General features: G+C 37.1%; 1 protein-coding gene across 7 annotated transcripts in view; it reads left to right on the top strand.

Moving 5' to 3' along the window:
- The window catches only part of VPS13B (vacuolar protein sorting 13 homolog B), a 746,502-nt gene that overhangs the window by 554,600 nt on the left and 164,911 nt on the right, over positions 1–26,991 (top strand). For all 7 annotated transcript variants that reach the window (XM_025870900.2, XM_073893015.1, XM_073893019.1 and 4 more), the window contains one exon: positions 5,406–5,543. In XM_025870900.2, the coding sequence (XP_025726685.1) occupies positions 5,406–5,543 (138 nt within the window). The remainder of the gene's footprint in view (positions 1–5,405; positions 5,544–26,991) is intronic.

The following is a 26,991-nucleotide window of genomic DNA, read 5'->3' on the forward strand; positions in this document are numbered from 1 at the left end:
TCATGAGAAAATTGAATCAAAGGGGCAAAAGCATTATTGTGATTATAGTTAATTGCATCTTGCACAACAAAATCTTTGCCTGGAACTGCCAGGGGAAATCACCAGTTGGCAATTACTTTCTCCCTTCCTTAATCAACCTACTTATGGAGATGTTCTTGAGCACAAAAGTGGCCCAGGGAAAGCAGAAAGAGGCACAGATTATCAATTGCTTTGTAAACCTGAGGTTGGTAAAAGTAACTGTTAGGGAAGAGGGGGAGAGTGGGGAAGAAAATAAGAGATACTTAGGTTTCAAATAAACAAATTCTTATGCATTGGGATTTTTAAAATTAAAAGTTCATTATTCACATGGCAAAAGAAATGAAAAGATTGTCTCTGCAATGACTAACACTTAAAACTATCTGGTATAAAAGGAGCTGGACTTCATTCAGTGTTATGTCAGTCTTGAAAATGGGGAAATTATCACTGACATCTGTGGGGAAATGTCTTCTCATTGGGACCTTAGTAAAAATTCAGCTCAATTACTAAAAAAAAAAAAAAAATTCCTTCCACATAGTAGAACAGAGTAGAAGCAGAGTAGAATAAAGTAGAATAGAATAAAGTAGTAGAATAAAACTTACAAAATCTGTAGCATTCAGCTGTTCTATGTGAGCTTGGAAAACAAATTTTGGTTAAGTTGAAGATTGCAAAGAAAATAAGAATGGATCACACTGAATCATGTTATATTTTATATAATTCACGTGTTAGGCAAAAACATACTTAACTGAATATTTGCTAAGTGTTAAAAAATAATAATGAGGGGCACCTGGGTGGCTCAGTTGTTAGGCGTCTGCCTTTGGCTCAGGTCATGATCCCAGCGTCCTGGGATCGAGCCACGCATCAGGCTCCCTACTCAGCGGGAAGCCTGCTTCTCCCTCTGCCCACTCCCCCTGCTTGTGTTCCCTCTCTGGCTATCTTTCTCTCTGTCAAATAAATAAAAAAAATCTTAGAAAATGTTAAAAAAATAATAATGAGCAGCAGTACAAAGACCACTTTTATTAGATTCAGAGGAGGACCTCCCAAGCAGTTAAGTGACATGAAGGTTTGTGAAGAAGAGCAAAGTGATCTACAAACACAATACAATCTGAAACAAGGCTCTGTGAAAGCCAGTAATATCTTGATCCATCTGTGAAAGGACTGGAGACTTCCTGCATCTTCTCTTTGGGTGTTCTTTGTGACAGATATGATGAAGTATTTTCTTTTGGAGTCCAGGTCAACCAAGAAGGAAAACAAATTGTATAACTTTGTCAGTACCATTGTCTTATTGAAGTGAATTCTCACTGACTTTGAACAGGATTTGTGGCTATGAGCAACTTGTCATTTGTTAAGACCCATTTCCCCCACTCTGTAATTCCTAATAAGATGCCACTGTCTCCTGTTTCTTAGGCTTAGGGACAACAGCATAAATGTGCTCATCTACATCAGCAGGAGCTTACTCTTTCTGAGAGCTTCCTGTGCTCAAATAAATAGGTGTTTGCTAAGTACAGCGAAGAAAACTGTCAAAGTCTGAAGGAGCTTCCAGTATGAAGTAATCATCCCTATTTGTCATTCTATTTATATTATATTCACAGGCTCCTTTAATCTTAGGTTATCTGGTACTTTCCCAGCTACATTGACCCTGAGGAATGTGTAATATGAATCCCATTTTCTAGACTTGATGATGGAATTAAGGAGAAGTTAAATCGAAGACATTACAGGAAGTCTAAAAGTCATGCCCCTCATCGTCTAGCCATTAGAGCATAAGGGACTAAATAGTGACTTACAGACTTGAGCTATTTCTGTGGGATTCTGACAGACCTTTTTGCTACTACTTCCACATCATCTAACCACTGTGACTAGAGGCATATCCAAAGTAGAGATTTTAGCTAAAACTGGGAGAGTAGCCACTGTCCTGTCATACATTCTGTATTCATCAACCATGCAACCTGTATTTTCCTGGATGTTCCTCATTTCAGTTATTCTGTTCTGTCAGCTCTATAAATACAGCTGTACTTTCCAATCAGTTGTGTAGCCATATTAAACCAACAATATCATTAAACCAGTAATTTGGGGGGAAAACAGTCATTGAAAGTTTGGCTTCTTTAGATAGCTTTCCTAGACTTTTACGTTTTTTAAATTCCTAATTCCCATTCTGCTTCCTACTATTGCCAGTTTGTTTATTCCATCTCCATTAAGTCATATCCCCCTGTAATTGCCCCAGTGCCGACTCCAAGGCTGGGTGCCAGATGGCCAGGCCCTCTCACTTCTATGAAAAGAGAAGCAACCTGCACAAAACCTATCTCCCCTACTTAGAAAACCCTCATCCACATTATCAGAATTTTGTGCTTCCCCCGTCTATACCTTGATGAAGATAGAACATCAAAATATCCTTTGAAGGGCTTTTTCCCTTTCCCCTTCACTTCAGTTTTTTTAGATGCTTGATGTGTCATCCTATTTTTTCTTCAGCTACGAATATAGGTCCATGTATCATTATATGCTTAGGATCATCCTAAAGATGACCATCCTCCAGTATGTACATATGAATGTATGCAGGTAGGTTTATTTCTTTAAGGTAGAGTCCTTTGTGTGGCCTTTCTAATTACAAGGGCATGGATATTTAGAATTTTGGTAGACGCTCATTTTCAACCTCTCCCCTACTCATTCAGAAATACTATATTTACACTCTTATCGACCTTACATAGGAAGATCCATTTCTCTTCTTTCTCCCCCATACAAGATATTATCAGTCTTTTTAATTTATGCTAAGCTGTTGAATAAAAAAACTTCTTGTTTTAACTTGTATATGGTTGATTGTCAGGCTGAGCATTTTTTCCTATTTTTCATAAAACAGTGCTCTCTAGAAGGATTAAATAGCTAAAGGTAAAAACAAAATGTTAAAAATGCTTGAAGAAACTATAGGAAAATATGTAATCACCTAGGGATAAATCCATTAAATAAAAGTTAATAGATTTTTGTTCACATCTATAAAAAAGTATGCTTGCAAAAAGCATCAGAATTTATTTTAAGGACAACTACCATCCCAAGAGGAAATATTTGCTACATACGACAAACATTAGCACTCATTAACTAATAAAAAAAGAGTAAATATTTTGTAGAAGAGGAATCCGATGGCCAGTATATGAAAAGATGCTTAACCTGCTTTGTTTTTCACTATTAACAATGTAAGATGGCTCTTACTATGTCAGTACATACAGATCTTCTTGATTCTTCTAAACAATTGTATGGATTACTGTTGTTTATTTAAGCATCAATCCCCATTGATGAACGTCTAAGTTGTTTTCTACTGTTTACTATGATTAGCAGTTCTACAGTATGTGTGTGCACGCGCGCGTGTGTGTGTGTGCACGCACATGCGCAAGCTACACAGGAATTACCAGTTTTTTAGTCTTGGCCTATATGATAGGTGAAAAATTCTACTTGTTTAAAAAATTTTTCCTTTGATTATTACTAAGATTTAGTATCTCATAATGTTTATATTTTAAAATGTTTATGTGCCATTTGTTTTCTTCATCTATTTGCTTTATTAATTTCTTCATTTAATAATTGCTTATTCTTTACCCATTTTTCTCTATTAATAATCTATATTGACTATATGAGCTCTTTATATTAATGATATCCCTTTTCTGTCACACAAGTTTGAATATGTGATCCCTGTAACTTGTTTGTTCATCCTAAGTTTTATTTGCCAGTCTTTTACACATCATGCTGATATTTCTACATCAGTTTAATTCCTCTCTGTCCGTTATTTATTTAGTTACATCACTTAGGTCTGTTTTCTCTGTTAGGTCATTGTTCTCTCTTTAGATTGTATTCTCTTCAGAATGAAGAATTAGGCCTCCTCATACAGGTCTAGCACAGTACCATTTACTTGATAATAGCTTCTTGATGATGGCTACACAGGTGGGACTCTAGAAGTAGACACTCAGGTCCTGTCAGGTTACATAGCTCCTACAAATTGATTATAGATCCTACCAGCAATAGACTTTTGCTATTATTTCACAACACTTGACTATTATATTTGAAAGAGAGAATAGTATAGTGTTACTATGTAATTGATCTACTGTGCATATTCTCACTGCTTGAAATTCACTGATCGCATAAAAAGAGAAGAATGCACTAGCTTGGCGTTTGATCTTTACCACGTAGATCTAACGTCACGATCAATTGCTTTCAGTGTTTTCTTTGAAATCACATAAAGGTTCATATGTGCCAAATTTCATAAGAATCACATGATAAGGTCAAGAAATACAAATTCCAAGGCAGAATTTATATGCCCAGTTCACATATGACAGTAATACTATATAACCATATGTTGAATATAATACACTGTATGTAAATGCTATTCTTGAAAGCAATCCAATCAATAAAACTTAAAATAAATAACACTTTAATAACACATTTCAAATCAACTGAAAATTGAATAGATGGACTCTATGGCAAGAACATCCCTATAAAATTGACATTCAGAGGCTATTAAAACACAGAGAATAAAACAATCTTGAAACTAAAGAAAAACTGTGAATATTTAGAAGTTTTTTTAAAAAGCCTACTACATTGTATGCCAAGATACAGCAGTCGTTTTTATTTAAAGAGCTATTTCAATAAAAACTGGATTGCCAAAAAAAAAAAGCTGGATTGCCAAGCAGTAAAAAGCAAATTCAGTTTGCATTCACCAATAGCTAAAAAATGCTTTTTAAAGAATATACTATATAAACCAGAAAAAAGTAAAAAATATACAGTAACAGAAAAAGTCAAAACAAAAAAGTCAAGATTTAGTTATAATTGGGACTAATAAAAGATTGACCAATTTTTATCATTAAAGAAGGTTATGGGAAAGCTACTGAAGTTAACTTCAAAAGCATAGCAGTAAAAAGTGATTGTAATGTCAGTAAAACTCTGAAACAGATCAAATAGACCCTAAGTAGTACTAATCCACTGCATCTTTGAACATGTATTTGCCTTTTTTTAAGCTAAAAAGCTTGCCCTTTTTTTCTTTAATTTGTTTCCAACATCCTGTTTAAAAAAAAATAAGAAGAAAGAAAAGAAATCCAACTATACAACTATTAACAGCAGCTCAGAGTACAGAAACTTTACCTTCATTCAAAGATAATACAAGTTAAGATTTGAAATGTCTTTTCCTTTTTGGCCTGGCTCTGGAAAGCATGGTTTCATCATTCCAATGCAGAGAGAGAGCTTCTCGTCTGTCCATATGAGTACTTGTGTGACAAGGATATGTACAAACAGATGAATCAATGGAGGTTACAGAAGTGAATTTAACCATTCTTTCTTATTGTCAGCTAAAGCTCTTACACCAAAATGAGATGTTCGTGATGTGATTGACATTTTTAATTTCAATTTTGTCACTTCAGATCCCGGGAAGACTCTGCCTGAAGCCCTTGATTACTGCACAGTTTGGCTGCAGACAGTGCCTGGAGAAATAGACAGCAAAAGTGGTATTCCACCCTCCCTGGTAACGCTACAAATTAAAGACTTTCTTAATGGACCAGGTAAGAAAGTCATAATTCAAATGTGTATGCATTTTTTTTCATGTGAGTATATTAACATGTACCTAGGGTCTGTTAGTAATTGTGACATTCCTTGCAAAAAATGAATAGTTCATTTTCTAGAAGTGTATTCTTCTCAGGCTGCCCATTCTAGAGATTAAAAGGCAAATATTAATATGCATTAAAAATTACCTTTGGTCTGGGGCGCTGGGTGGGTTCAGTTGGTTAAGCATCTGCCTTTGGCTCAGATCATGATCTCGGGGCCCTGGGATCAAGCCCCAAGTCAGGCTCCCTGCTCAGTGGGGAGTCTGCTTCTCCCTCTCTCTCTGGCCCTCCCCCAACTTGTGCTCTTTCTCATTCAAATAAATAAATAAAATCTTCAGAAAAAAATTACCTTTGGTCAGACAAAAAGTAGTTATCAGTTAAAGAATATTGACTGTAAGCCAAAGACCCAAGACTTTATTTCTTCCTTTTCTGCTAATTGTGTGACCTTAGGCAGTTGATCTAATCTCCTGTGCCTCAGTTTCCTTACTGTAAACAAAAAGAATAAAATAGGTGGTTGGATGGATGGATGAGGTACACAATTTATCTACATAAGATAATATACATAGGTATATTCAATTGGATAAGTATACTTATTTCAAATACTTAATGTGCTTGAGAAATTAACAGTTTTAGATAGATATGGTTATCAAAATGTATTGAATGCTTATCAGTCCCAGGTATTAAGTGCTCTACATACTCATGTAGACAGCTATTAAGTGCTTCACATACTCATATAGACAAGGAGGAGGCACTATAGTTATGCCTGTTTTATGAATTAGGAAGTTAAGACTTAAAACTGTGAAGGAATGGCAGTGGAGACATTCAAACCCAGGTCTTATGACTCCAAAGACCTAGATCACTTCTGTACTGCACTCATTTTAGCACAGCCGTAGATTTTTCCTGTCTTCTCCTTCTCCTCTTCTTTCTTTTGCCTGCTCTGTTTCTTCTCCCTTCGTGTCCTGTTCCTCTTCCTCTTCTTTTTATTATTCTTCCCTCACTTTAATGAGATCTTAACTATTTAATAAAAATTACTGCATTTTCATTTATTTTATATTTACAGTGCTTCAAAACGTATTACTCATCAAAAAAATACTAGTTTCTTCATTAAGAATTTAAAACAATGGTGTTAAACTGTCTTGAGATCTCTAGCAATACTCTGCAAAGTGTGAATTTTGATGAGTGAAAACTATCCCTGCATGGACCTGGTTCCGTGTGTGTCATGGCAGACCAATGCACTCCTGAGCCGAGGCCACAGATTGAAGAGGGCCACTTGTCATCGTGTCTGGAGTAATGACAGCCTAAAGCCACCTACACTGCCCCTTTCACTGGGGCCCTGTTCTTCCCAGTGCTGGGATTTAAAAGGTGTAGAAGTATGAAGAACTATTTCTAATCATTATAAGTATTTAGACATGGTTTTAAAGACTCAAAGGAAAGCAAGAAGCTAATGATGAAGGCTAAGAGAGTCATTAAAGTTGGAAGAAGCCTTTGGGGTGAGGTAATGGATAGATTGAGAGTAATGTGAGTCTAGTACTTGGCTAGTGAGTGTGAAATACCATATTTCATTGAATCCAAGCCATCATCAATTATAGGAAAAAACATTTTATGTACCAAGAAAAAAGAAAAAATATCTGCTATTTAAACTATGATACAGTGCTTTCTTATTATATCCATTTCAAGGCACTTCCTGACTTCAGAGTTGTTCACATGTAAAAGACTGAACATGTTAGAATCAGTGAAATTGTGTAAGAACATATGATTAGTTCATGGAGAAGTGAGACAGAAACTTGGGTTTCCCTCTTTTTTAGTTTCAGATTTTTTTTTGCTTTTAGGCACAGTCTTTCACTCACTTTGGCTAGACAGTTCCCTTCTAGTTTATATTTGGTTGATTGGTTAAAGAATGGGATCTACAAGTCCATAGTTATGTACCATATTTTCATGGCAACCAAAGAAATTATATTTCAGGGGAAATGTCAATGAATGAATGAAAAATTATGTTTATAATTCTAGTATTTAATGTGACTAGTAGAGATATGATTTTTTAAATAGTTATACTTTTGTGTTTCTTACACTTCTTTAAGTTAGAAATTACATATATGCCATTCCTTATTTAATGTTTACTCAGTAAGAGTGATAATCTATCTGGAGATTCAAACTTTTGAACAGATGGATTGAAAGTGTTATTTTATAGTTGCGCTTCTCAGACTTGAGTGTGCATTTGAAGCATCTCTGGTAAGCTTGTTAAAATGCAAATGGTTTAATAGTTCTAGAAGGTGGGAATGAAGTTCTACATTTCTAATAAGCTCCCAGGTAAAGTGGGATTGGTGCTGGAGACTACACTTTTGTAACACATCCTATTTGAATATCATTCCCAGAGGTTTATGCTACAGCTCTAAAATGGTGTATTTTTCCTTATTCTTTTCTTGCTCCTGAATTAACATTTCAGCAGCAATAAAAGTTATGACCCTGAAGAATACAGAAAATACTGATTATAACTACCTAACCTTAAGTTTTCTTCTTAAGGTGAAAGCTTAACAGCTTTTGAATTCAGCCTTACGGATTTATTTTGCAGGGATTATTTATCTAAACAGTGTGATACAAATGCTGCTCTTTAGCCCTTGTTTTTGGAAAAATAATTCAAAGTTCTTGAGTATTCCCTTATTTCCTCTGTTCACTTAATAGTACCTTAGAGCAAATGGTAGGTCCCAACTTCTACCTCAGAAAAGCCCTTCAAAGCTCTCTCACCCCCATCTCCTTCCTTCAGAGGCAACAGTTGTACCCATTAGCAAGGTCAGTGGCTTGGAGAAACCTGGAACGCAGCAGCTACCAGAAACCCACTAGAATAATATCTCCAGCAGGTGATAGATTAGTTGGAACAAATTGGAACCATTGCAGTTCAGCAATCCTGGTTTCTTTCAAGCTGTTTTTAAAATGTCGTCATTTTAATACACAATCTAAGCCCTGCGGAACAGTCCACAGCAGGTTAATTTGAATCATATGATGTGTCACTGCCCTCAGCTGACATGAGCTCTATTCCATGTGTGAAGCCATAATAAATCCATTCCCAACCGAGGAGAATTCCCCGTGAGAAGGTGAACTAATCCAGGCCTCACACTGGCATGCTAGCCCTCCGTAATTGAAAGCAGGGCCACCTGTTCCAGCACAGTTAGCCTATAGAGAAAAAATTAGCATTAGATCAGATACTTCTTATATTGAAAAATCATTCATAGTTCTTGCAAATTCAAATTCAGCTGTGAGCTCCTTGGTATGACATCATACAGAAACGTAGGAATGTGCCCACTTGATCCCAGTTTAAAAGTTTTGTTAGCCATAGGATTCCTTAACTTTGAAATGAAAAAAAATTTTTTTTAATTTAATGAGAGCTGACACGTGAGAAGAAGAACTGGGAAGGGTGCATATTTTTCTAATTAACTCAGGGTCATTTGCAAAAACATTTGAGCTCCCTGGTATTTTTTTCATTGTTCCTTTGCAGACATATTTTTGAACACTGTCACTGTAATGACATTTAATGAAATGACATTTAAATGACAACAAAGAAAAATCTGTGCCAAATTGGGAGAACATCACCACATCATTTATGTTTTGTAATAAATTAATTAGCATACTGCAATCTTCTTATAATTTAAGTAACGTGGTTGTATCAAACACAGTTATGACTGCAATTTCACATTTATTTTAGTATACAGTATACCTGGTATCTCTAGATGAAATACATAACCGCTGAATTCTTTTTCTCTTAATAAAATCATTTCTTTAGTCTCTCCTGTTTAACCTGTCCATTAATTTGCCTGTATAGTTTTCATGTCATTTTAATTTCATTCTGGCTTTGGATTGGTTTCAGCTCTGGTTTTATTTGATTTTTGTTTTAAAAATTTGACTTTTAATGGGTTGTAATCCTATTTTGAACTGTTTTCTTACATTTTATGGATTAACTTACTGTTTTATAGGTTGCAGTGATTCTAATTTTTACTTTTAAAAAATCTCTAAACATCTTAGTATAATCCTATTTCCATAAACTTCTTTGATTTGAATGAAAATATATACATATTTTAATACACTTATTAAGTAATATAAAATATTACTTTAAAAAACTTCTCGGATACAGTAGCACACCATTCAAATAGGTTTATGTAAATAGAGATTTTAAGTTGTTTACCTCCAGATGTGTATTTTTGAAATTTTTTTTAAAGATTTTATTTTTCTTGATGAATTCTGCTTTTATATTCTTTTATTACTGAATTTATTACTCAGTGGGGATTAATTCAGATATATCTTGAAAGTACTTGTTCAGAGGAATTAAGATATCTAAAAACGATGACCCAAATAACCTCCTGACATTTTCTGGAGTGGAAAATGAAGATTAAGTAACAGAATATTTAGACACAAGAAGATTTCAGTATGAAAGAAAGCATCTTAAGGAGCTCATTTAATTAATTTCTCTTAATGCTGCCCTGATAGTTAACCCTTTGCCTCTTTTCTCTTTCCAGAAATGGAGCCAAGGCCCATGCCCTCGAGTTCTGTCTCTATCTTAATTCAATTTTACAGCCATACGAGCAGGCTATCTTCTACATTTAAGAAATGTAAACTCGTCAGTAAAACTATAAGAACCTTGACTTTTACATTTCCCCAGTTTTATGGGTTCCAATTTGCAATGTCAGCATTATATTATCATAGTTTATTTTCCCCATGATTTATCAAAATGAAATGGTAAACTTGATGTCAAGGTGTTAAATAGGGCATGGGCCAAGAATTTTAAAACCCAGGAAAGTCTTTCATTATTTCAACCCTACTTTTTCAACTCTAACTTGTACCTTTGGAAGAGATGAGAAAAGTGTCTGACTTTTCATTAGTTTTTTAATAAACTTTTTTCTCTTATTCCTATAACAACCTGGTTTTAATACCACATTTTTCACTGTAGAACCAGTAAGCCATATTAATTTTTTACCAACACTGTAGAGTGAAGGGACTTTAAGTTTTCTTTGAAAGTTGGGCTGACTGCAGTGCCTCCCGGGGACTATACTTGGCTAAGTAATGGGACCCAGAGGGTCACAGAAGCTGGTTGTGGGTGTGGCCAGATGGTAAGAGGCAGTGCAAGGTCTCCTGCCAGGAAGTCAGCGGTATGGCAGTTATCTAGATTCCTTATTTCTTCATGTGGTCCAATTCTGTCAGGATTATTTCTTCTACTGAAGAGAATGACGGTAATTGGGGGGATATCTTTCTAAGATCATGCAGCCAACTAAGGTGGAAGAAAAAGAGAACATTATTTGGCTTCTCCTAACTGTAGCCTTGCAACTTTGTGCTTGCATGCAGGTCTTCTTCCCCTTCCCCTCCCACCCGTGCCTTCCCGGGGACATGGTGTGGGGCCCTCTGTCCATCTCTCTACAGAGAGTAACCTCAGCTGTCTCTTCTATGCTAACAACTCCCAGATGCCTAGCCCTGGTTTTGACTTACCCAACAATGGAACTGTTTCTCCATCGGCCTATGAGATGTGTTTAGTTATTTAAAATTCAGTCTGTTCACATTAAATTAAACCATTTTTCTCTCCTCTCCTTATTCATTCCTGCCCTTAGTATAGTCTTCAAATTTCTTGACATGTGCTAGTGATAGCAATATTATTCCAGTCATGTTTTGTCACAATTTTACTGTCACTTTTGAGTCATCCTTTTTTCTTTTTAATTCCAACTCCTCTTCATTTGTCCTTTGAAATGGTCCTCCATTTTGTCTACGACCTCCCTAGTTTAGGTTTACGCCCTGATTACTTCCTCAGTCTGTTTACCTGCCGCTTCCCTCCAGGTTCTCCCTTTCCTCACTAATCCTGTTGTCCCCTTTGCCCGAGCCCAGTTAGCCTCCCCTGCCAAACTCCTGTGACGTTGACCACCCAGCTCCCTCAGTTCCTCTGGTCAGAGTTCTCCTCAGCCCTCAAGGCTCTCTCTAATCTGGTGTCATCTGGCTTAGCTGTCACTAAGCAGGTGATCCTAAGTAAGATTACTTTACTTCTTTGAGCCTCGGTATTTTCTTCCATAATGTAAGAGAGCTATTTTAAGAGTCCTTTAAGTTCTAAAATGATGGCTGTAATCCTTAACGGAACTCTTCATTTATTTTCACAGCAGATATTGTGAGCAATTGCAATATGCCCAGTGTTGTTCTAAGCAGTCCCTTCTCTCAAGAAATGCACACTATCTGGTAGAAAAGACAGAATTTGTTGGCCAAATAGTCACACAAAGTAATATATAATGATAAACTAATATACGTGCCATGAAGTTCTGTGGGTTCCTAAGAGTGGAGATTCAGGGAAGCTTCTCGGAGTAACTCACCCTGCAGCTGAGTTGCACAGGATACAAGGGAGTTGACCAAGGACTGCAGTGGGGAGAGTGGATTTCTGGGAGAATATGTGCAAAAGACAGTATGGAGAGTGGTGTCATGTCAGATTACAGGAAATGAAAATAGGGAAGAGTGAGGGAACCAGTGCTATGAGGTGAGGCTATAAAAAGAGGCAGAGACTAGGCCTTGTTGGCCATAATCAAGGAGTTTAGGATTTTTATCTTAAGAGTAGTGAGGAACCATTGAAGAGCTGTCAGCAGGACATGTATGCAGTGGGGGAGGGAGCAGGTGTGTGTGTTGATGTGGTTATATCTGCATTTTGAAAAGGTAACTCTATTTGTAGGGCAGAGAACACTAAGAGGGGCTAGAGTAGATGGAAGGGAGCAATTAGGAGAATATTGCAGTAGTATTGGTGAGAGGTAATTCTAAGTTGGTTGGGGAATGGTGATAAGAAATAGGGAGAAGTGAAAGAATTGGTAGATATTGGGAAGGCAAAATCTATGGTAATAAAGTAGGGAGATAGTGGGTAAGGAGTAGGGAGATAGTGGGTAAGGGAGAAACTTTAAACATGGCTTCTGGGTCTCTCACTGGTCTAACTGGATGGATGGTATTTTGTCCCCACAAACTTCATATGTTGAAACTCTAATACCCACTATGATGATATTTGGAGATGGGGCCTTTGGGAGTTAATTAGGTTTAGATGAGGTCATGAAGGTTGGGGCTCCCCCATGATGGGATAGTACACTTAAAGAAGAGACACCAGAGAGCTTGCTGTCTCCCCTCCTCTGCCATGTGAGGACACATTGAGGAGGTGGCCATCTGCAAGCTAGAAAGGGAGCCTTCACCAGAAGCCAATAATGCCGGCACCCTAATCTCAGCATTACATCCTCTAGAAATGTGGGGAAATAAATTTCTGTCATTTAAGCCACCAGGCCCTGGTATTTTGTTACGGCAGCCCAAACTAAGACAGGTGGTAATCCTGATTACTGAGATGAAAATACTTGAAGAGAACCACATTGTTTTTGGTTTGGTTTGGTTTTCATTTGTGGGAGTATGGAGAGATCATGAGTTTTGTCTTGGATGTGTTGAGTTTATGGTAGTTATTCATACAGATCTGGAGCTCATGAGACCAAGACCAGTGATAAAGGATTGAATGTTTTAGAATCTTTGGGAATACAGATTCTAAGTCCATCCATGGGCCTGAATGAGAGATTACTCAAGGAAAGAGTAGAGAGGAAATAGAGAAAAGAACCTAAGAGGGCATCTTGAGGAAGTCCAATCAGGATTTTACTGGCCAGGAGGAAATTGTGGGCTAAGAGGAGAATTTGAAAAGTGTAATGTCCAAGAAGCCAAATCATTAGCGCTTTGAGACACGGAAAGATGAGAAATTGAAAATATCTAGTAGATTTATAGACTTTGTGACTACAAGTGCTTTCCCCCATCATGTTAACCTGGATAGAAAATAGTCTAGAATGCACTGAGGTAAACAAGAGGGGAAAAAATAGTAGAAGCAGAGAGTATAAATAACTCCTTTGAGAAATTTGTGAAGAGTAATAATAAAGGGTAGTATATGAAAGAGCATCTGGGATCATGGTTTGGGGATTTTGCTTTTATGATGAAAGGGACTTGGGTTTTCTCCTACTTAAATATTCACAAGAGGAATCCAGTTGAGAGAAGAATTAGGTAAACTAACAAAGAGAAAAGATCAACGTGAGTGCCTAAGAAAGAGGGAAGAAGAATCCAATACATGTTTGAAAGAACCAATTTTAAATTAGAGAAGCAACAGATTCTCTATTTTACATAACAAATTAAGGAAGGGAAGGAAAGGGGCATATGCAGGTAATTTTTAGTTTGGTAGCAAGAAATTGATGGAAATGTAACGGCTTTAGCCATTTCGTATTTTATTTATTTTATTTAGTATTGCTCATCTAAGGAAGGTAGGATAAAAACTGAATTCTGTTCCTTTATTTAAAATTAGTTTTTTGAAATGAGTTGATTTTCTAGATGACTAATTTTTTTTACAATGTATGCATATATCAAATCATCACAATGTATACTTTAAATATCTTAAAATTTCATTTGCTGTTTGTATCTTAATAAAGCTGGGGAGGAATGAATCATTTTTCTAGCATATTCCAATAGTGGCCAATTAGTTGTTGCTTGGTATTATTAAGTCGTTATTTTTAATGCTACTCAAGTTATTTCATCCATTGGAAGTGGGAACCTCTAGAAATTGGATTCCTCATGTTTTTAATCTCCCCTCACTATGAGATCCTTGTTCCCTTATCTCAAAACAAAATTTGACTGTTCCCAAAAAGTAGCTCTGCTGTCTCCAACCAAAGATGAGTACAAGCCATCAGTGAGAAAAGCAAAAAAGGAAAAAGAAAGGGCATGACATCAAAAGAGCTGCCACAATTATTAGAGCAGTAGAATGTGCTTAGCCCTTTTTGATGACTGTTTAGAGAGAGAGAAGTTCGTTTAGGTAAGTTCAGTTTAATACACTCATTTGAGAAAACCAGTACAGTTACCCTATGAGAGCATTTATGTTGTGATTGGCCGGGGGGGGGGGCAGGGTGTACAATGTAGTCAAAAAAGTCAATGTCTGATCATAAGAATATGTGTATGAGAATAATACTGGTAGTGATGATGCCCACATCCCAGCTGTAAGCACCAGGAGCTGCTTCTGGCTGATCCAGGCAAGAACATGTGTCAGCCCATGTCGCTGAGCCTCCTCAACAGCACGTGGGACAGCTTATTCCCACTTCCTCTTGGTCTACAGTTGTTAATTGGAGCACTCACATCTGCCACTGCTGAGGTCTTTACACTTCACACCTTCAATAAAAACACATTGGTCTCATTGTCATGGGCAACTTTCCAGTTTTCTAGTTCTCACACCTGTGAATACTCAGTCTCCACTATCCATTATCATCAGGAGTATATTTACTTAGACACTGTCACAAAAATCTGAATTTGAATTGCTGAATAAAAAAAAATGTTCTATGACCTAATAATTAAAAAATATTTTTATTAGAGATACTATAATTCATAAAGTCAAGCTTAATTACAGATTTGTTCTGTGTTTTGCAGTTACCTCTCTAAAATGGGGGGGTGGGGGTTAGGAAGCAACCATCATTCCTGAGCCTATACATAGCCACCACCACATATGCACTGACTGTTCACTGAGCAAGCCTTGCTTGTCTTAAAAAAAAAAAAAAAAAGTGTCTTTTACAAATAAAATTCCAAAGGAAGAAATACTTAACAAAGAAGTTTTCTTTCATAAATGTTATGATTTGGGTATAACAAGCCATATTGAATCCATTGGGTTTTTGGTAATAGATTTCAAAATACATCATAAATGTAAGTAATATGATGACTAATGGGTCAAGTAAAGTTGGAACACTTTAAACGAGAAAATAGCTGGAACAGTTTTCGGGAGACTTTTCCAGTTGATGTTTGGTCCCCCACAAGGTGTGTATTAACATAAACTTAGGGGAATGACCTCTGGGGCTTGAATTCGCTCTCTGATTTCATTACTACAATATGATTCTTTTCCTTTCACGATTAAGTCATCTCCTAAGGTGATGGGAGCATAAAATAAGTGTAATTTATTTGTATTTGTCTAATCTTCTTTTAACTCAATAGTCATCTCATCATTCTGTTTCCTGGTAGCTGTTCAGAAAGTTTTGAAGGGTAATTAGAATCTGATAATGGACAGGCATGGGTTTACTTGGTAACTTAAAGATACAGAATGTGTTCTGGGGATGGTGAGAAATTATATCTGGCAAAAAAATAGATGACTCAGCTGCAAGATTCTCTATCACTGCATGTTCTTAAAACCTAAACTTTAAAGTAACCCATTTATTAAAATTTGATGAGGAGGGGCACCTGGGTGGCTCAGCATTAAGCGTCTGCCTTTGGCTGAGGTCATGATCCCAGGACCCTGGGATAGAGCCCCTCATCGGTCTTCCTGCTCGGCGGGAAGCCTGCTTCTCCCTCTCACACTCCCCCTGCTAGTGTTCCCTCTCTCGCCGTGTCTCTCTCAAATAAATAAATAAAATCTTTAAAAAATAAAATTTGATGAGGATTATGAAAAAATTCTAAACCTTTTAAAATAATCTCATAGTAATTGGAATAAAATCCACATTGACAATTTATGCCGGGTTCTTTATCCAAGTATATTTCCAGTTCCTATAAAACATTATTCTATATAGCTCCCACTGTGTCTCTGTTGAAGAAAACTTTTCTAATCCACTTTTATTACTGTTTTCATCTTAATAATGAAGTTAATGCTTTTCATCAGTTTTAAGTATAAATACCAGAAAATACATTGCTTAATTTTTATTTTTATTTTTTTGTGTTTAAAATCGCCAGACTTTTTTGTTGCATAATTTTTCACATTTGTAAAAACAATCTTCCTGTCACTATGAAACTGAAATAAAGGCACTATTTTTCTACCCACAAGAGGTGACTGCTTGTTCAAGGATGTGAAAGTTTTAAAGGCACTGGGTAGGTAATAAATGTAACAGTACAGATTTGTTACACTTTCAGATGTAACAGTAACTTCATGATTTTAGTTGAAGGATTCATACCTGTTGGTGGACTTTACTCAACCGTAATGGGCACTATTTCATTTGCAGTGCTTTTCGTTCTAGTGCATGCTTCCTGTCTCTTGATGGAGATGGTACTTTTGAAAGGAATACCTGGTTTTACAGAATAGCCTCATTTCAGCTCTGCTTTTGGGGCTCTTGGCTTTTTGACACTCTCCAGCTTGCCCAAATGGGACTGCCCAGCCCCTCTGTTTACACATGGAGCCAGCTCTAGGGGGGCAGGGATGAGGGCCTGGGACCGTGTGTGCCACTGGAGGGCACCGTGCACAGATGTTTCACTGTATGCAAACAAACATTCAAAAAAAATTTTAAGGTAGATTATTTAAATCTTTTAAATCTCGATTTTTTTCTTTTTTTTTATTATGTTATGTTAATCACCATGCATTACATCATTAGGTTTTGATGTAGTGTTCCATGATTCATTGTTTGCATATAACACCCAGTGCTCCATGCAGAACGTGCCCTCTCTAATACCCATCACCAGGTTGACCCATCCCCCCCACCCCCCTCCCCTCTAGAACCCTCAGTTTGTTTCTCAGAGTCCATAGTCTCTCATGGTTCGTCTGCCCCTCCGATATCCCCCCCCTTCCATTCTTCCCCTCCTGCTATCTTCTTCTTCTTCTTCTTTTTTTTTTTCTTAACATATATTGCATTATTTGTTTCAGAGGTACAGGTCTGTGATTCAACAGTCTTACACAATTCACAGCGCTCACCATAGCACATACCCTCCCCAATGTCTATCACCCAGCCACCCCATCCCTCCCACCCCCCACCACTCCAGCAACCCTCAGTTTCTTTCCTGAGATTAAGAATTCCTCATATCAGTGAGGTCATATGATACATGTCTTTCTCTGATTGACTTATTTCGCTCAGCATAACACCCTCCAGTTCCATCCACGTCGTTGCAAATGGCAAGATTTCATTCCTTTTGGTGGCTGTATAATATTCCGTTGTATATATATACCACATCTTCTTTATCCATTCATCTGTCAGTGGACATCTTGACTCTTTCCACAGTTTGGCTATTGTGGACATTGCTGCTATAAACATCGGGGTGCACATACCCTTTGGATCCCTACATTTGTGTCTTTGGGGTAAATACCCAGTAGTGCAATGGCTGGGTCGTATGGTAGCTCTATTTTCAACTTTTTGAGGAACCTCCTTACTGTTTTCCAGAGTGGCTGCACCAGCTTGCATTCCCACCAACAGTGTAGGAGGGTTCCCCTTTCTCCGCATCCCCGCCAACATCTGTCGTTTCCAGACTTGTTACTTTTAGCCATTCTGACTGGTGTGAGGTGATATCTCATTGAGGTTTTGATTTGGATTTCCCTGATGCCGAGCGATGTTGAGCACTTTTTCATGTGTCTGTTGGCCATTTGGATGTCTTCTTTGGAAAAATGTCTGTTCATATCTTCTGCCCATTTCTTGATTGGATCATTTTGATTTGTTTCTTACAAAAAGTTAAAAACAGCTGTCTTGTGCTATGCATATATAGTTCTACTAGAGTTTTGAACTTTATGAAAACTTTCATCAGCTGCTGCTCACTGATTGAGAGATTGTACTCCTAGGTTTAAGATCACCCAAAGAATGAAGTTTTGATGTATACATCACAGTTTTGACATGATCCCATAGGAAGGATAAATCAAGTGACCGAAGTGTCCAAAGAAAAAGCCCTCCTTGACCAATCCACTGGTCTGAGAAAGAGTTGTCTAGAAACCAACACCACAAAAATTGACATTAAAAATTCACATTTCACATTCATGAAACAAAAGAAATATATAAGAAATTTAAATAATTAAGCTTTCAAAATATTTTTAAAATCTGTAGCATTTATGCTTCTGAAGTTCTTAAAGTTTAAAATCACTGACACTCTTGGGACAAACTGTATGAGAGAGGGAAATCCAAGGTACTACTTCAGAATGTCTTTTTCCTAAAATTTGTTGAGTCCTGATCCATTGTTATGTATAAACTAGTGACCTCATAGAGATTCATGAATTTTGAAGATAGACAAGATAGGCAACTGTAATTAATTATGTACTTGCCATCTCCATTTCAAGCCATTAGACTTGTATGGAATATGTATTATGGGCTGTCCTCAGTGTTGCTTTGGGAAATGGATCTTTCTGATTTCAGACTATTCAAAGCAGTTATATTTGATAAAATAAGGTCAATGTGACTCAAATAGATTCATAGTTGAAATTCACCAATATGATTAGATTTTAGTATACATTTCCTTTTTAGAATTATCAGCATTTGAACTCTACTGACAAAAAGAAACCTTCTTTTAAAATGTATTTTGTAATACAAGTCAGGTCCTATGAAAGAATATATTCTCTCTTGTGAATTAACCTATTTTAGATAGCACCAAACTGAGCTGTGCTTTTGAGTTTTACCAGCTTAACTGACTCTAGTCTAGCTGTTAAAGCCTCTAATTTTAATATGCCTCATTCGGTGTTGGTACGATCAGGAAGTGTCCTGTGGCTTCCCTAACATTTAGGAATAGCATTCCATCTTTTTCACCTTCTACGGAAGGGGCACCAACAACGTTCTACTACCTTGTTGGAGGGGCCATGGAGAGTGGAAAGCAAACCTCAAAAAGTAACCTAGTACACATTTGGTTAACCCATAGACCTAAAGTGGGCTTCCCCTACATATAAGAGCCATGGACATATTCAAGCTGTTTGGCCTTTTGAGGAACACATGTGAGACTAAAAACTAATGAAATGAAGTGGAAAGAAAACACTATTCTAGGGGTGCCTGGGTGGCTCAGTCGTTAAGCGTCTGCCTTCGGCTCAGGTCATGATCCCAGGGTCCTGGGATCGAGCCCCGCATCGGGCTCCCTGCTCAGCGGGGAGTCTGCTTCTCCCTCTCCCACTCCCCCAGCTTGTGTTCCCTCTCTCACTGTGTCTCTCTCTGTCAAATAAATAAATAAAATCTTTAAAAAAAATTAAAAAAACTATTCTATCATGCATATGACAAAGTCACATTGTTTTTTATTTTTTAAATTAATATGCAATGAAATCCTTTTTTGGTGTACAGTTCTGTGAATTTTAATTCATAAACAGATATACATAACTACTACCACAATCAAAATACTGAACAGATCTATTATCCAAAAAAACCTCTCATGGTTTTTCTTCATAGTCATAGCCTCCCCCAAGCCCTAAACTGATGATAACTACTGCTCTCCATCACTTTAAGGCGTTTTGTTTATTTTGCCTTTTTGAGAATGTCATAGAAATGGAATCCCATAGCATGTAACCTTTTCAGACTGGCTTCTTTCGTTTACATACTGCCTTTGAGACTCACCTAAGGTGTTGCATGCATTAGTAGTATATTCCTTTTTATTGCTGAGTAGTATTCCATTATGTGGATGTACCACAGTTTAACAGTTCATCCATTGGAGGCCATCTAAATTGTTTTCCAGTTTTGTGATTATGAATAGAGCTACATCAAACATTTGTGTATAAGTTGTGTTAACCTAACTTTTCATTCCTTTGTGATAAATGCCTAGGTGTGGGATTGGTGAGTTATATAAATCATATATGAAACTGCTAAAATGTTTTCTGGAGTAGATGTATCATTTGGCATTCCCACCAGCAATGCATGAGAATCCCACTAGCTCCAGCTTCTCTACAGCACTTTATGTTGTCTGTATTTTTTTGTTTAGTCATTCTAATAGGTGTCTCATTGTCATTTTAATTTATACTTTTCTAATGACTAATGATGTTGCACACCTTTGTATGTACTTATATGCCATGAATATATCCTCTTTGGTGAAGTGTCTATTCAGGTCTTTTGCCCATTGTAAAATTAGGCTGTTTGTTCCTTATTACCGAATTTTGAAAGATCTTTATTCTGGCTACAGATCTTTTGTCAGATAAGCAGTTTGCTAATGTTTTCTCCCAGTACATAGCTTGTTCTTTTCATTCTCTTAATACTGCTTTTTACAGAGCAAAAGTTTTTAGTTATGAAGTCCAATTTATAAAATTTTTTAATTGAATCTTTGTTTTTTGGTACTATGTAGAAGAACCCTGCCTGACTCCAGGACTTGAAGATTTTCTCCTCTGTTTATATCTAAAGTGTTGTAATTTTACATTTTGCATTTAGATCCATGATCTCTGATCCATTTTGAGTTAATTTTATATAAGGTATAAAGTTGGGTTCAGGCACTTTTTTCTTTTCTTTTCTTTTTTTTTGCATGTGGATGTCCAACACCATTTGTTAGCAAAACTATCTTTTCTTCATTGAATTGCCTTTGCACCTTTTCCAAAAATCATTTGGCAGTTTTTGCTTGGATCATATTTCTGTACTCTCTGTTTTGTTCCACTGACATATGTGTGTATCCCTTCTCCAAGACTATGCTGTCTTGATCATGGTAGCTTCATGCTAAGCTTTAAAATCTTATAAGTCCTCCAGTGTTACTCTTCTTTTTCAAAATTCTTTTGGGTATTCTAGTTACTTTGTTCTCCTGTATAAATTTTATAATCAGCTTTTCTATATCTGAATAAATACTGCTGGGATTTTGATTGGAATTGTTTCAAATCTATAGATCAGTTGGGAGAAGATTGACATCTTTACTAAGTTGAGTCTCCCAGTCCATGAGTATATGTAAAGTATGTGTCTCCATTTACTTAGAGCTTTTTTGATATTTCATTAGAATTTTGTAGTGTTCAGCATACATACCTGTATGTATTTTATTAGAATTATTCCTAAGTATTTATTTTATTTAGAGCTATTATAAATGTAATTTTTTTAAAAATTTTTTATTCCACCTGCACACTGCGGTTTGTAGAAATGGAATTGGTTTTTGTGTGGTGATCTTGTATTCTAAAATCTTGCCAAATTTCACTTATAAATTCTAGGAGTTTTTCTATATATTCCATGGAGTTTTCTACATGAGCTATCATGTTATCTGTGAATAGACATTTTTTCCCTTCCAATCTTTATGCCTTTTATTTCTTTTTTTTTTTGCCTTGTTGCACTGGGTAGGATGTTTAATATTATGTTGAGTATGAGTAGTAAGAATGCATATCCTTGCCTTGTTTCTGATCCTAAGGGAAAAGCATTTGATCCTTCATGATTAAGTATGATGTTAGCTATAAATTTTCATCTGTGAACTTCAACAGGTTAAGGAAGCTCCCCTCTATTGATAGTTTCTTAAGAGTTCTTACCATAAATGGATACTGAATTTTTCAAAACTTTTTCTGCATCAATTAGTATGATCTTTTTGTTTTTTAAACTGTTAACATCATTACTTTGATTGATTTTCTAATATTGAGCCAACCTTGTACTCCTGGCATAAACCCCTGTTGGTCATGGTATATTATTGGTTTTATATATTGCTGGTTTGATGTCTAGCTTTTTTTGAGGATTTTTATGTCTCTGTTCTTAAGGTCTGTAGTTTTACTGTCTTTCTGTTTTGGTATCAATAATGATGGTTTCATAAAATGGACTGAGTAGTATTCTCTCTTCTATTTTTTGTGGCACAAAGAAATGAAGAAATGAAGGAAATGAGGGATTTTCATAGTCCCTGTTGTGAGTACTAGGAATTCTCCCCCCACTTGCTGAAGCCAGAAATAGGGGGTTTCTCCTAGTACTCCCTCTGTCCACACCTCATGCCACCTTCTCTTTTGGATTGCGTTTAGCACAGGCTGTGGGATACAGAAGGAAAAATGGCAAACACCTCCATTTTGGTAGTATTTTGCACTCTCGCCATCTTCCCCAGTCTTTTGCTACCTTTCCTTTTCAGTGTCCTCAAGTAGCTATACTGTATAGGTTTTATAATTGCATTCTCTCCAGCTTCTGGATATGCATAGAGTGGGAGGGACAGGATTCTATTCCCTAGAATCCTTAAATATATATATATATATTTTTTAAGAGAGCATACGCATGAGCCAGGGAGGGGGAGAGAGGGAGAGAGAGAATCCTAAGAGGCTCCATGGCCAGCCCAGAGGCCAATGTGGGGCTCCATCTCATGACGCTGAGATCATGACCTGAGCAGAAATTAAGAGTCAGACGCTTAACTGACTGAGCTACCCAGGCACCCCTGGAATCCTTAAATAATTTTTTTTTAAAAGGGAACTGGCAACTAGCAAAAAGCAAGGTATATTAGATATTTTTGCTTTAGAAGAAAATGTAAAAAAAAAAAAAAAAAAAAAAAAACTGAGGCAAACATTCCTAAGCCTTGAAACTTCATTTATACGCACATTAGAAACTCGGAATGTCGTGTGAGTAAATATGCATGTGGAATTCATGTTAGTTTTCTATTGATGCATAACAGATTAAGCACAAATGTAGTGGCTTGCAGCAACACGAAATTGTTATCTCACAGTCCTGTAGGTCAAAAGTCCACGTGGGTTCAGCTGGATTCTCTACTCAGAACCTCACAAGGCCGAAATCAAGGTGTCGGTTGGGCTGGGCTCTAATCTGGAGGCTCCAGAGAAGAAACTCGTCCTAGTTATTTGCAGAATCTAGTTCCTTGTGGTTGTGGCATCAAGGTCCCTCATTCCTTATCTGTTGGCTAACTCCTCAGTTCTAGAGCCACTCATTCCTTCCTCCTTCTCATATGACCCCCATCATCCTCAAAGCAGTAATGGCATATAATAGAGCCCTTCTCAGGCTTCAGATCTCTCTGACTTCCCTTTCTGCCTCCTTCATATCCCTTTTAAAGGGTTTATATATTTAGTCCTATCAAATAATTTCTGTGTCTTAAATTCACCTGACCTAGGCTTTTTATCACAACTATAAAACCCCTTCACAGCACAGCAGTACCTAAAGTAGTGTTTGATTTAATAACTAAGGGACAGAAATCTTGGGCAGGAGAGTCATCTTTAGAATTCTGCAGAACCAGATTAGAATGTTTTGAGATGCTGCAGCATGAAGTGACCAAACATGTACTTTGCGCAGAGTTGGAGGCCCAGTGCTGCATATTGATGATGAAAAATACACACTCAAGGAACTTCTTGATTGGTGGGAGATATAATCTCACAAAATGATACTTGTGCAAGGGCAGCTTTGTGCAGAAAATGCTGAGTGGTATCCTGAACATTAGGCATTGGGCGAAGAAAGGATATAGTAGGCAAAGGAGCAACATGAGCAAAGGCCTAGTGGTATGACATAGCAGGAGTTGGGGGGAGCAGGCTCTATAAAGTCTGTGATATTTCTGGAACCTCATTGTGTGAGGCAGGCAATGGCTGCAGATAAAGGCAACGCCTTTTTTCCATTCTAAGGAGCTTGGTCTTTTATACCATAGGTAAAGAAGAGCCATGAAAGAGTTTTAAATAGGAATGAGCCAATCAGGATTGCATTTGAAGCAAATCATTTGGAAATTACTCTGGAGACTGGATTAACGGGAATTGGTCTAGGCAGTGAAATCATTCAGGAGGTTTTATAATAGCTGAACAATATCAAAGCCATGGAGCAAAAAAATGGGGAATGGCTGGAGTGCTGGAGAGGAGGAGATTGGATTCAAGCAATATTTTGGAAGTAGAATTGACAGAACTTAATCTTTGAGTGGATTTGGACCAGGACAAGAACATGAAATGGGTCAAAAAGTCAGATTTCTGATTGGAGCCACTTGGTAGATTATAGAGCCATTAACTGAGATAGGGAATATCACATGTCCAAGAGGAGTATATGGATTGTTTTAGATAAAATGATTCAGTGAGCCTATGAGAGTTCAATAGAAAGGAAAAATTCATTCATTTTTTCCTTCAGCACATCACTGTGGAGCAGACCGTAGTTGAGGCACTCAGAATGTTAAGCTGTAGGACAGCCCTTACTGGCCAGGAGCTCACAGTTCACTGGACTGTGACAGATACATAAGAAGGTAACTCTAAAAATCATATAAATAGGTGCCTCATGAGCCACAATCCAAAGCGTATTCTGGAAGCAATGGATGAGCAGCATCTTCCTTGGCACAGGGTCAAGAAAGATTTCCTGGAGGAAGTGACTCAAGGACTAAGTCTCAAAGGATGAGTTAGGCAAATAACCAGAGGTATAAATAGTTTTTTTCTGTGTCACTGCAACCACAATGATACCTGAGATAGGATCCATATCAAGGTGGTAGTCAAGCAACACTTGGTAGATATGGTAGGTAGATATATATATACACACACATACCATTCCACGGGTGCTTTGACAGTCTACGGTTAGGGGAAATGGACCCCTTATGTTCAGCAGTTGGCTTAGATGGATATTTGGGCAACCTCCTGAATGGATCACTAAATTGTTTCTATGGCTACAGAATGAACACTTCAGACCCTTAGTTTAAGTCTGCACGTTATAAATCCAGACAAAATCAGATAGTTTCTGGCCACAACATTTGAGTCTTCTATCTTTATAGCTTTTGTTTTGGTTTCCTGTTGTTCCTTTCATCTGTTAAGATTGTCCTCTTTTTTTCATTGTGGTAAAGGTAGTAGTATTTTCTGTGAGGCGATGGAATTTGGAAGGCCACATGAAAGGGTAGGTAGGCAGAGCAAATAAATGTATGGGTCATTTGAACCATCCAATTTTCCTAAAGTGTTTTGCCCACCAGCCTCTGTCAGTACTCCAGAATCTATAAATCAAAAATAACGCCTTTCAAGAAGTGGTGCTGGTATAACCAGATACTCCCCTAAAAAAGAAGAAAGTTGGGCCCTTACCTCACATAGTACTCAAAAGTTAATACAACAACGATAGACCTAGGGCACCTGGGTGGCTCAGTTGGTTAAAAGCATTTGCCTTCACCTCAGATAATCATCCCAGGGTCCTGGGATCGAGTCCTGCATAGGGTTCACTGCTCAGCGGGGAGTCTGCTTCAACCTCCACCTGCCACTCCCCCTGCTTGTGTGCTTGTTCTCTCTCTCTCTCTCGTGCATGCACAAAAATAAATAATACAATCTTTAAAAAAATAAAAACGATCATAGACTTAAATGTATGAGGTAAAACTATAAAACTTAGAAAACATAAGTGTCATTCTTTGTGATTTTGGGTTAGCAATGGTTTCTTAATATGACCCTGAAAGCATCAGCAAAATAATAAATAAATTGGACTTCAAAAAATTAAAGTCTGTTGTGCTACAGATGATACCATCAAAAAACTGAAAAGACAATCCACAGAATGGGAGGAAATATTTGCAAATCCTATCTTTGATAGGGCCTTGTATCCAGAATATATAAAGAACTCATATAATTCAATAATAAAAAGATTAGCCAATTTTAAAATGAGCAAAGGATGTGAATAACATTTTTCCAAGAATATATACATATAACCAATAAGCACATGAAAAAGCATTCAACATCATTCGCCATTAGGGAGATACAAATCAAAATCACAAGGACTACCACTTCACCCACTGAGGTGTGACTGTAATCAAATATGACCCAGCAGTCCCACTCCTAGGTAGATACCAAGGGAATTGAAAACATGATCACATAAAAATTTGCACATGAATGTTCATAGTAGCATTATTTATAATAGCCAAAGAGTAGAAATACCTCAAATGTCCATTAACTGTTAGTGGATGAACAAAATGTGGTATATCCATATGAGGGAGTATTATTCAGCCACAAAAAGGAATAACGTATTAATGATACATGTTTCAATAGGAATGAACCTTAAAACTTTTGCTGTGCTAACTGAAAGAAACCAGACACATAAGGCAAGATATATATTATGTAATTCTCTTTATATGAAATGTCCAGAAGAGGCAAATCTATAGAGAAAGAAATTAAAATAGTGGTTGCCTGAGGCTAGAGGTAGGGAATGGGTAGGGAGGGACTGCTAAGTGGTCTGGGATTATTTGGGGTGTGGTGATGGTAATGTTCTGGAAATAGAGGCAAAAATTGCATAGTCTTGTTAGTTTACTAAAAACCATCGAATTGTTCACTTTAAATAAGTAAATTTTATGGTGGGTGAGATAACCTATCAATAGGAAGTTAAGAAAATAACTCCTTTAAGTTAGGGTGTTTTTTCTGTTTAAAAAAATATGGGGAGCAGGGAGCATTTTGGTATTGCAAAGGGTGACTCAGATGTCTGATCCTTTCTGGCAGACAACTAGCTAGAAGTAGGACTCTCAGAGTTTTGCTAGGCCCGATTAAAGAAACACATGGGAAGGCACACTTAAAAAGGGTGGCACCCCAAGGGAACGTGGGTGGCCAGGAGAAAACTGTAAGGTTCTCCTCCTTATGAAGAAAGGTATAGAAACTATCTGCTTAATAACCTTGCCATTGGCTTCATCTGGAATTGTGTCTTGCAGTTTATACTCAGTCTCCGGTGAAAAGAACACTTGTTAGGTTCAGTTATGCTCAAACATAGGCGAGACACAGTGTGCCAAGCACTGGATATAAAGATGTATGACCTGCTGTGCCTTCACAACACTTCTAGTCTTAGGGCTTACTGATAATGAAAACAGAAGTAAGAAGGCAAAAACAGAAAATTAAAGCTGGTCAGTTTTAATGTCAGGTGCTGAGTAGCAA

Source organism: Callorhinus ursinus, unplaced genomic scaffold, assembly GCF_003265705.2.
Source record: "Callorhinus ursinus isolate GAN/ISIS: 27379988/994484 unplaced genomic scaffold, GSC_fseal_2.0 scaffold5, whole genome shotgun sequence".
NCBI lineage: Eukaryota > Metazoa > Chordata > Mammalia > Carnivora > Otariidae > Callorhinus > Callorhinus ursinus.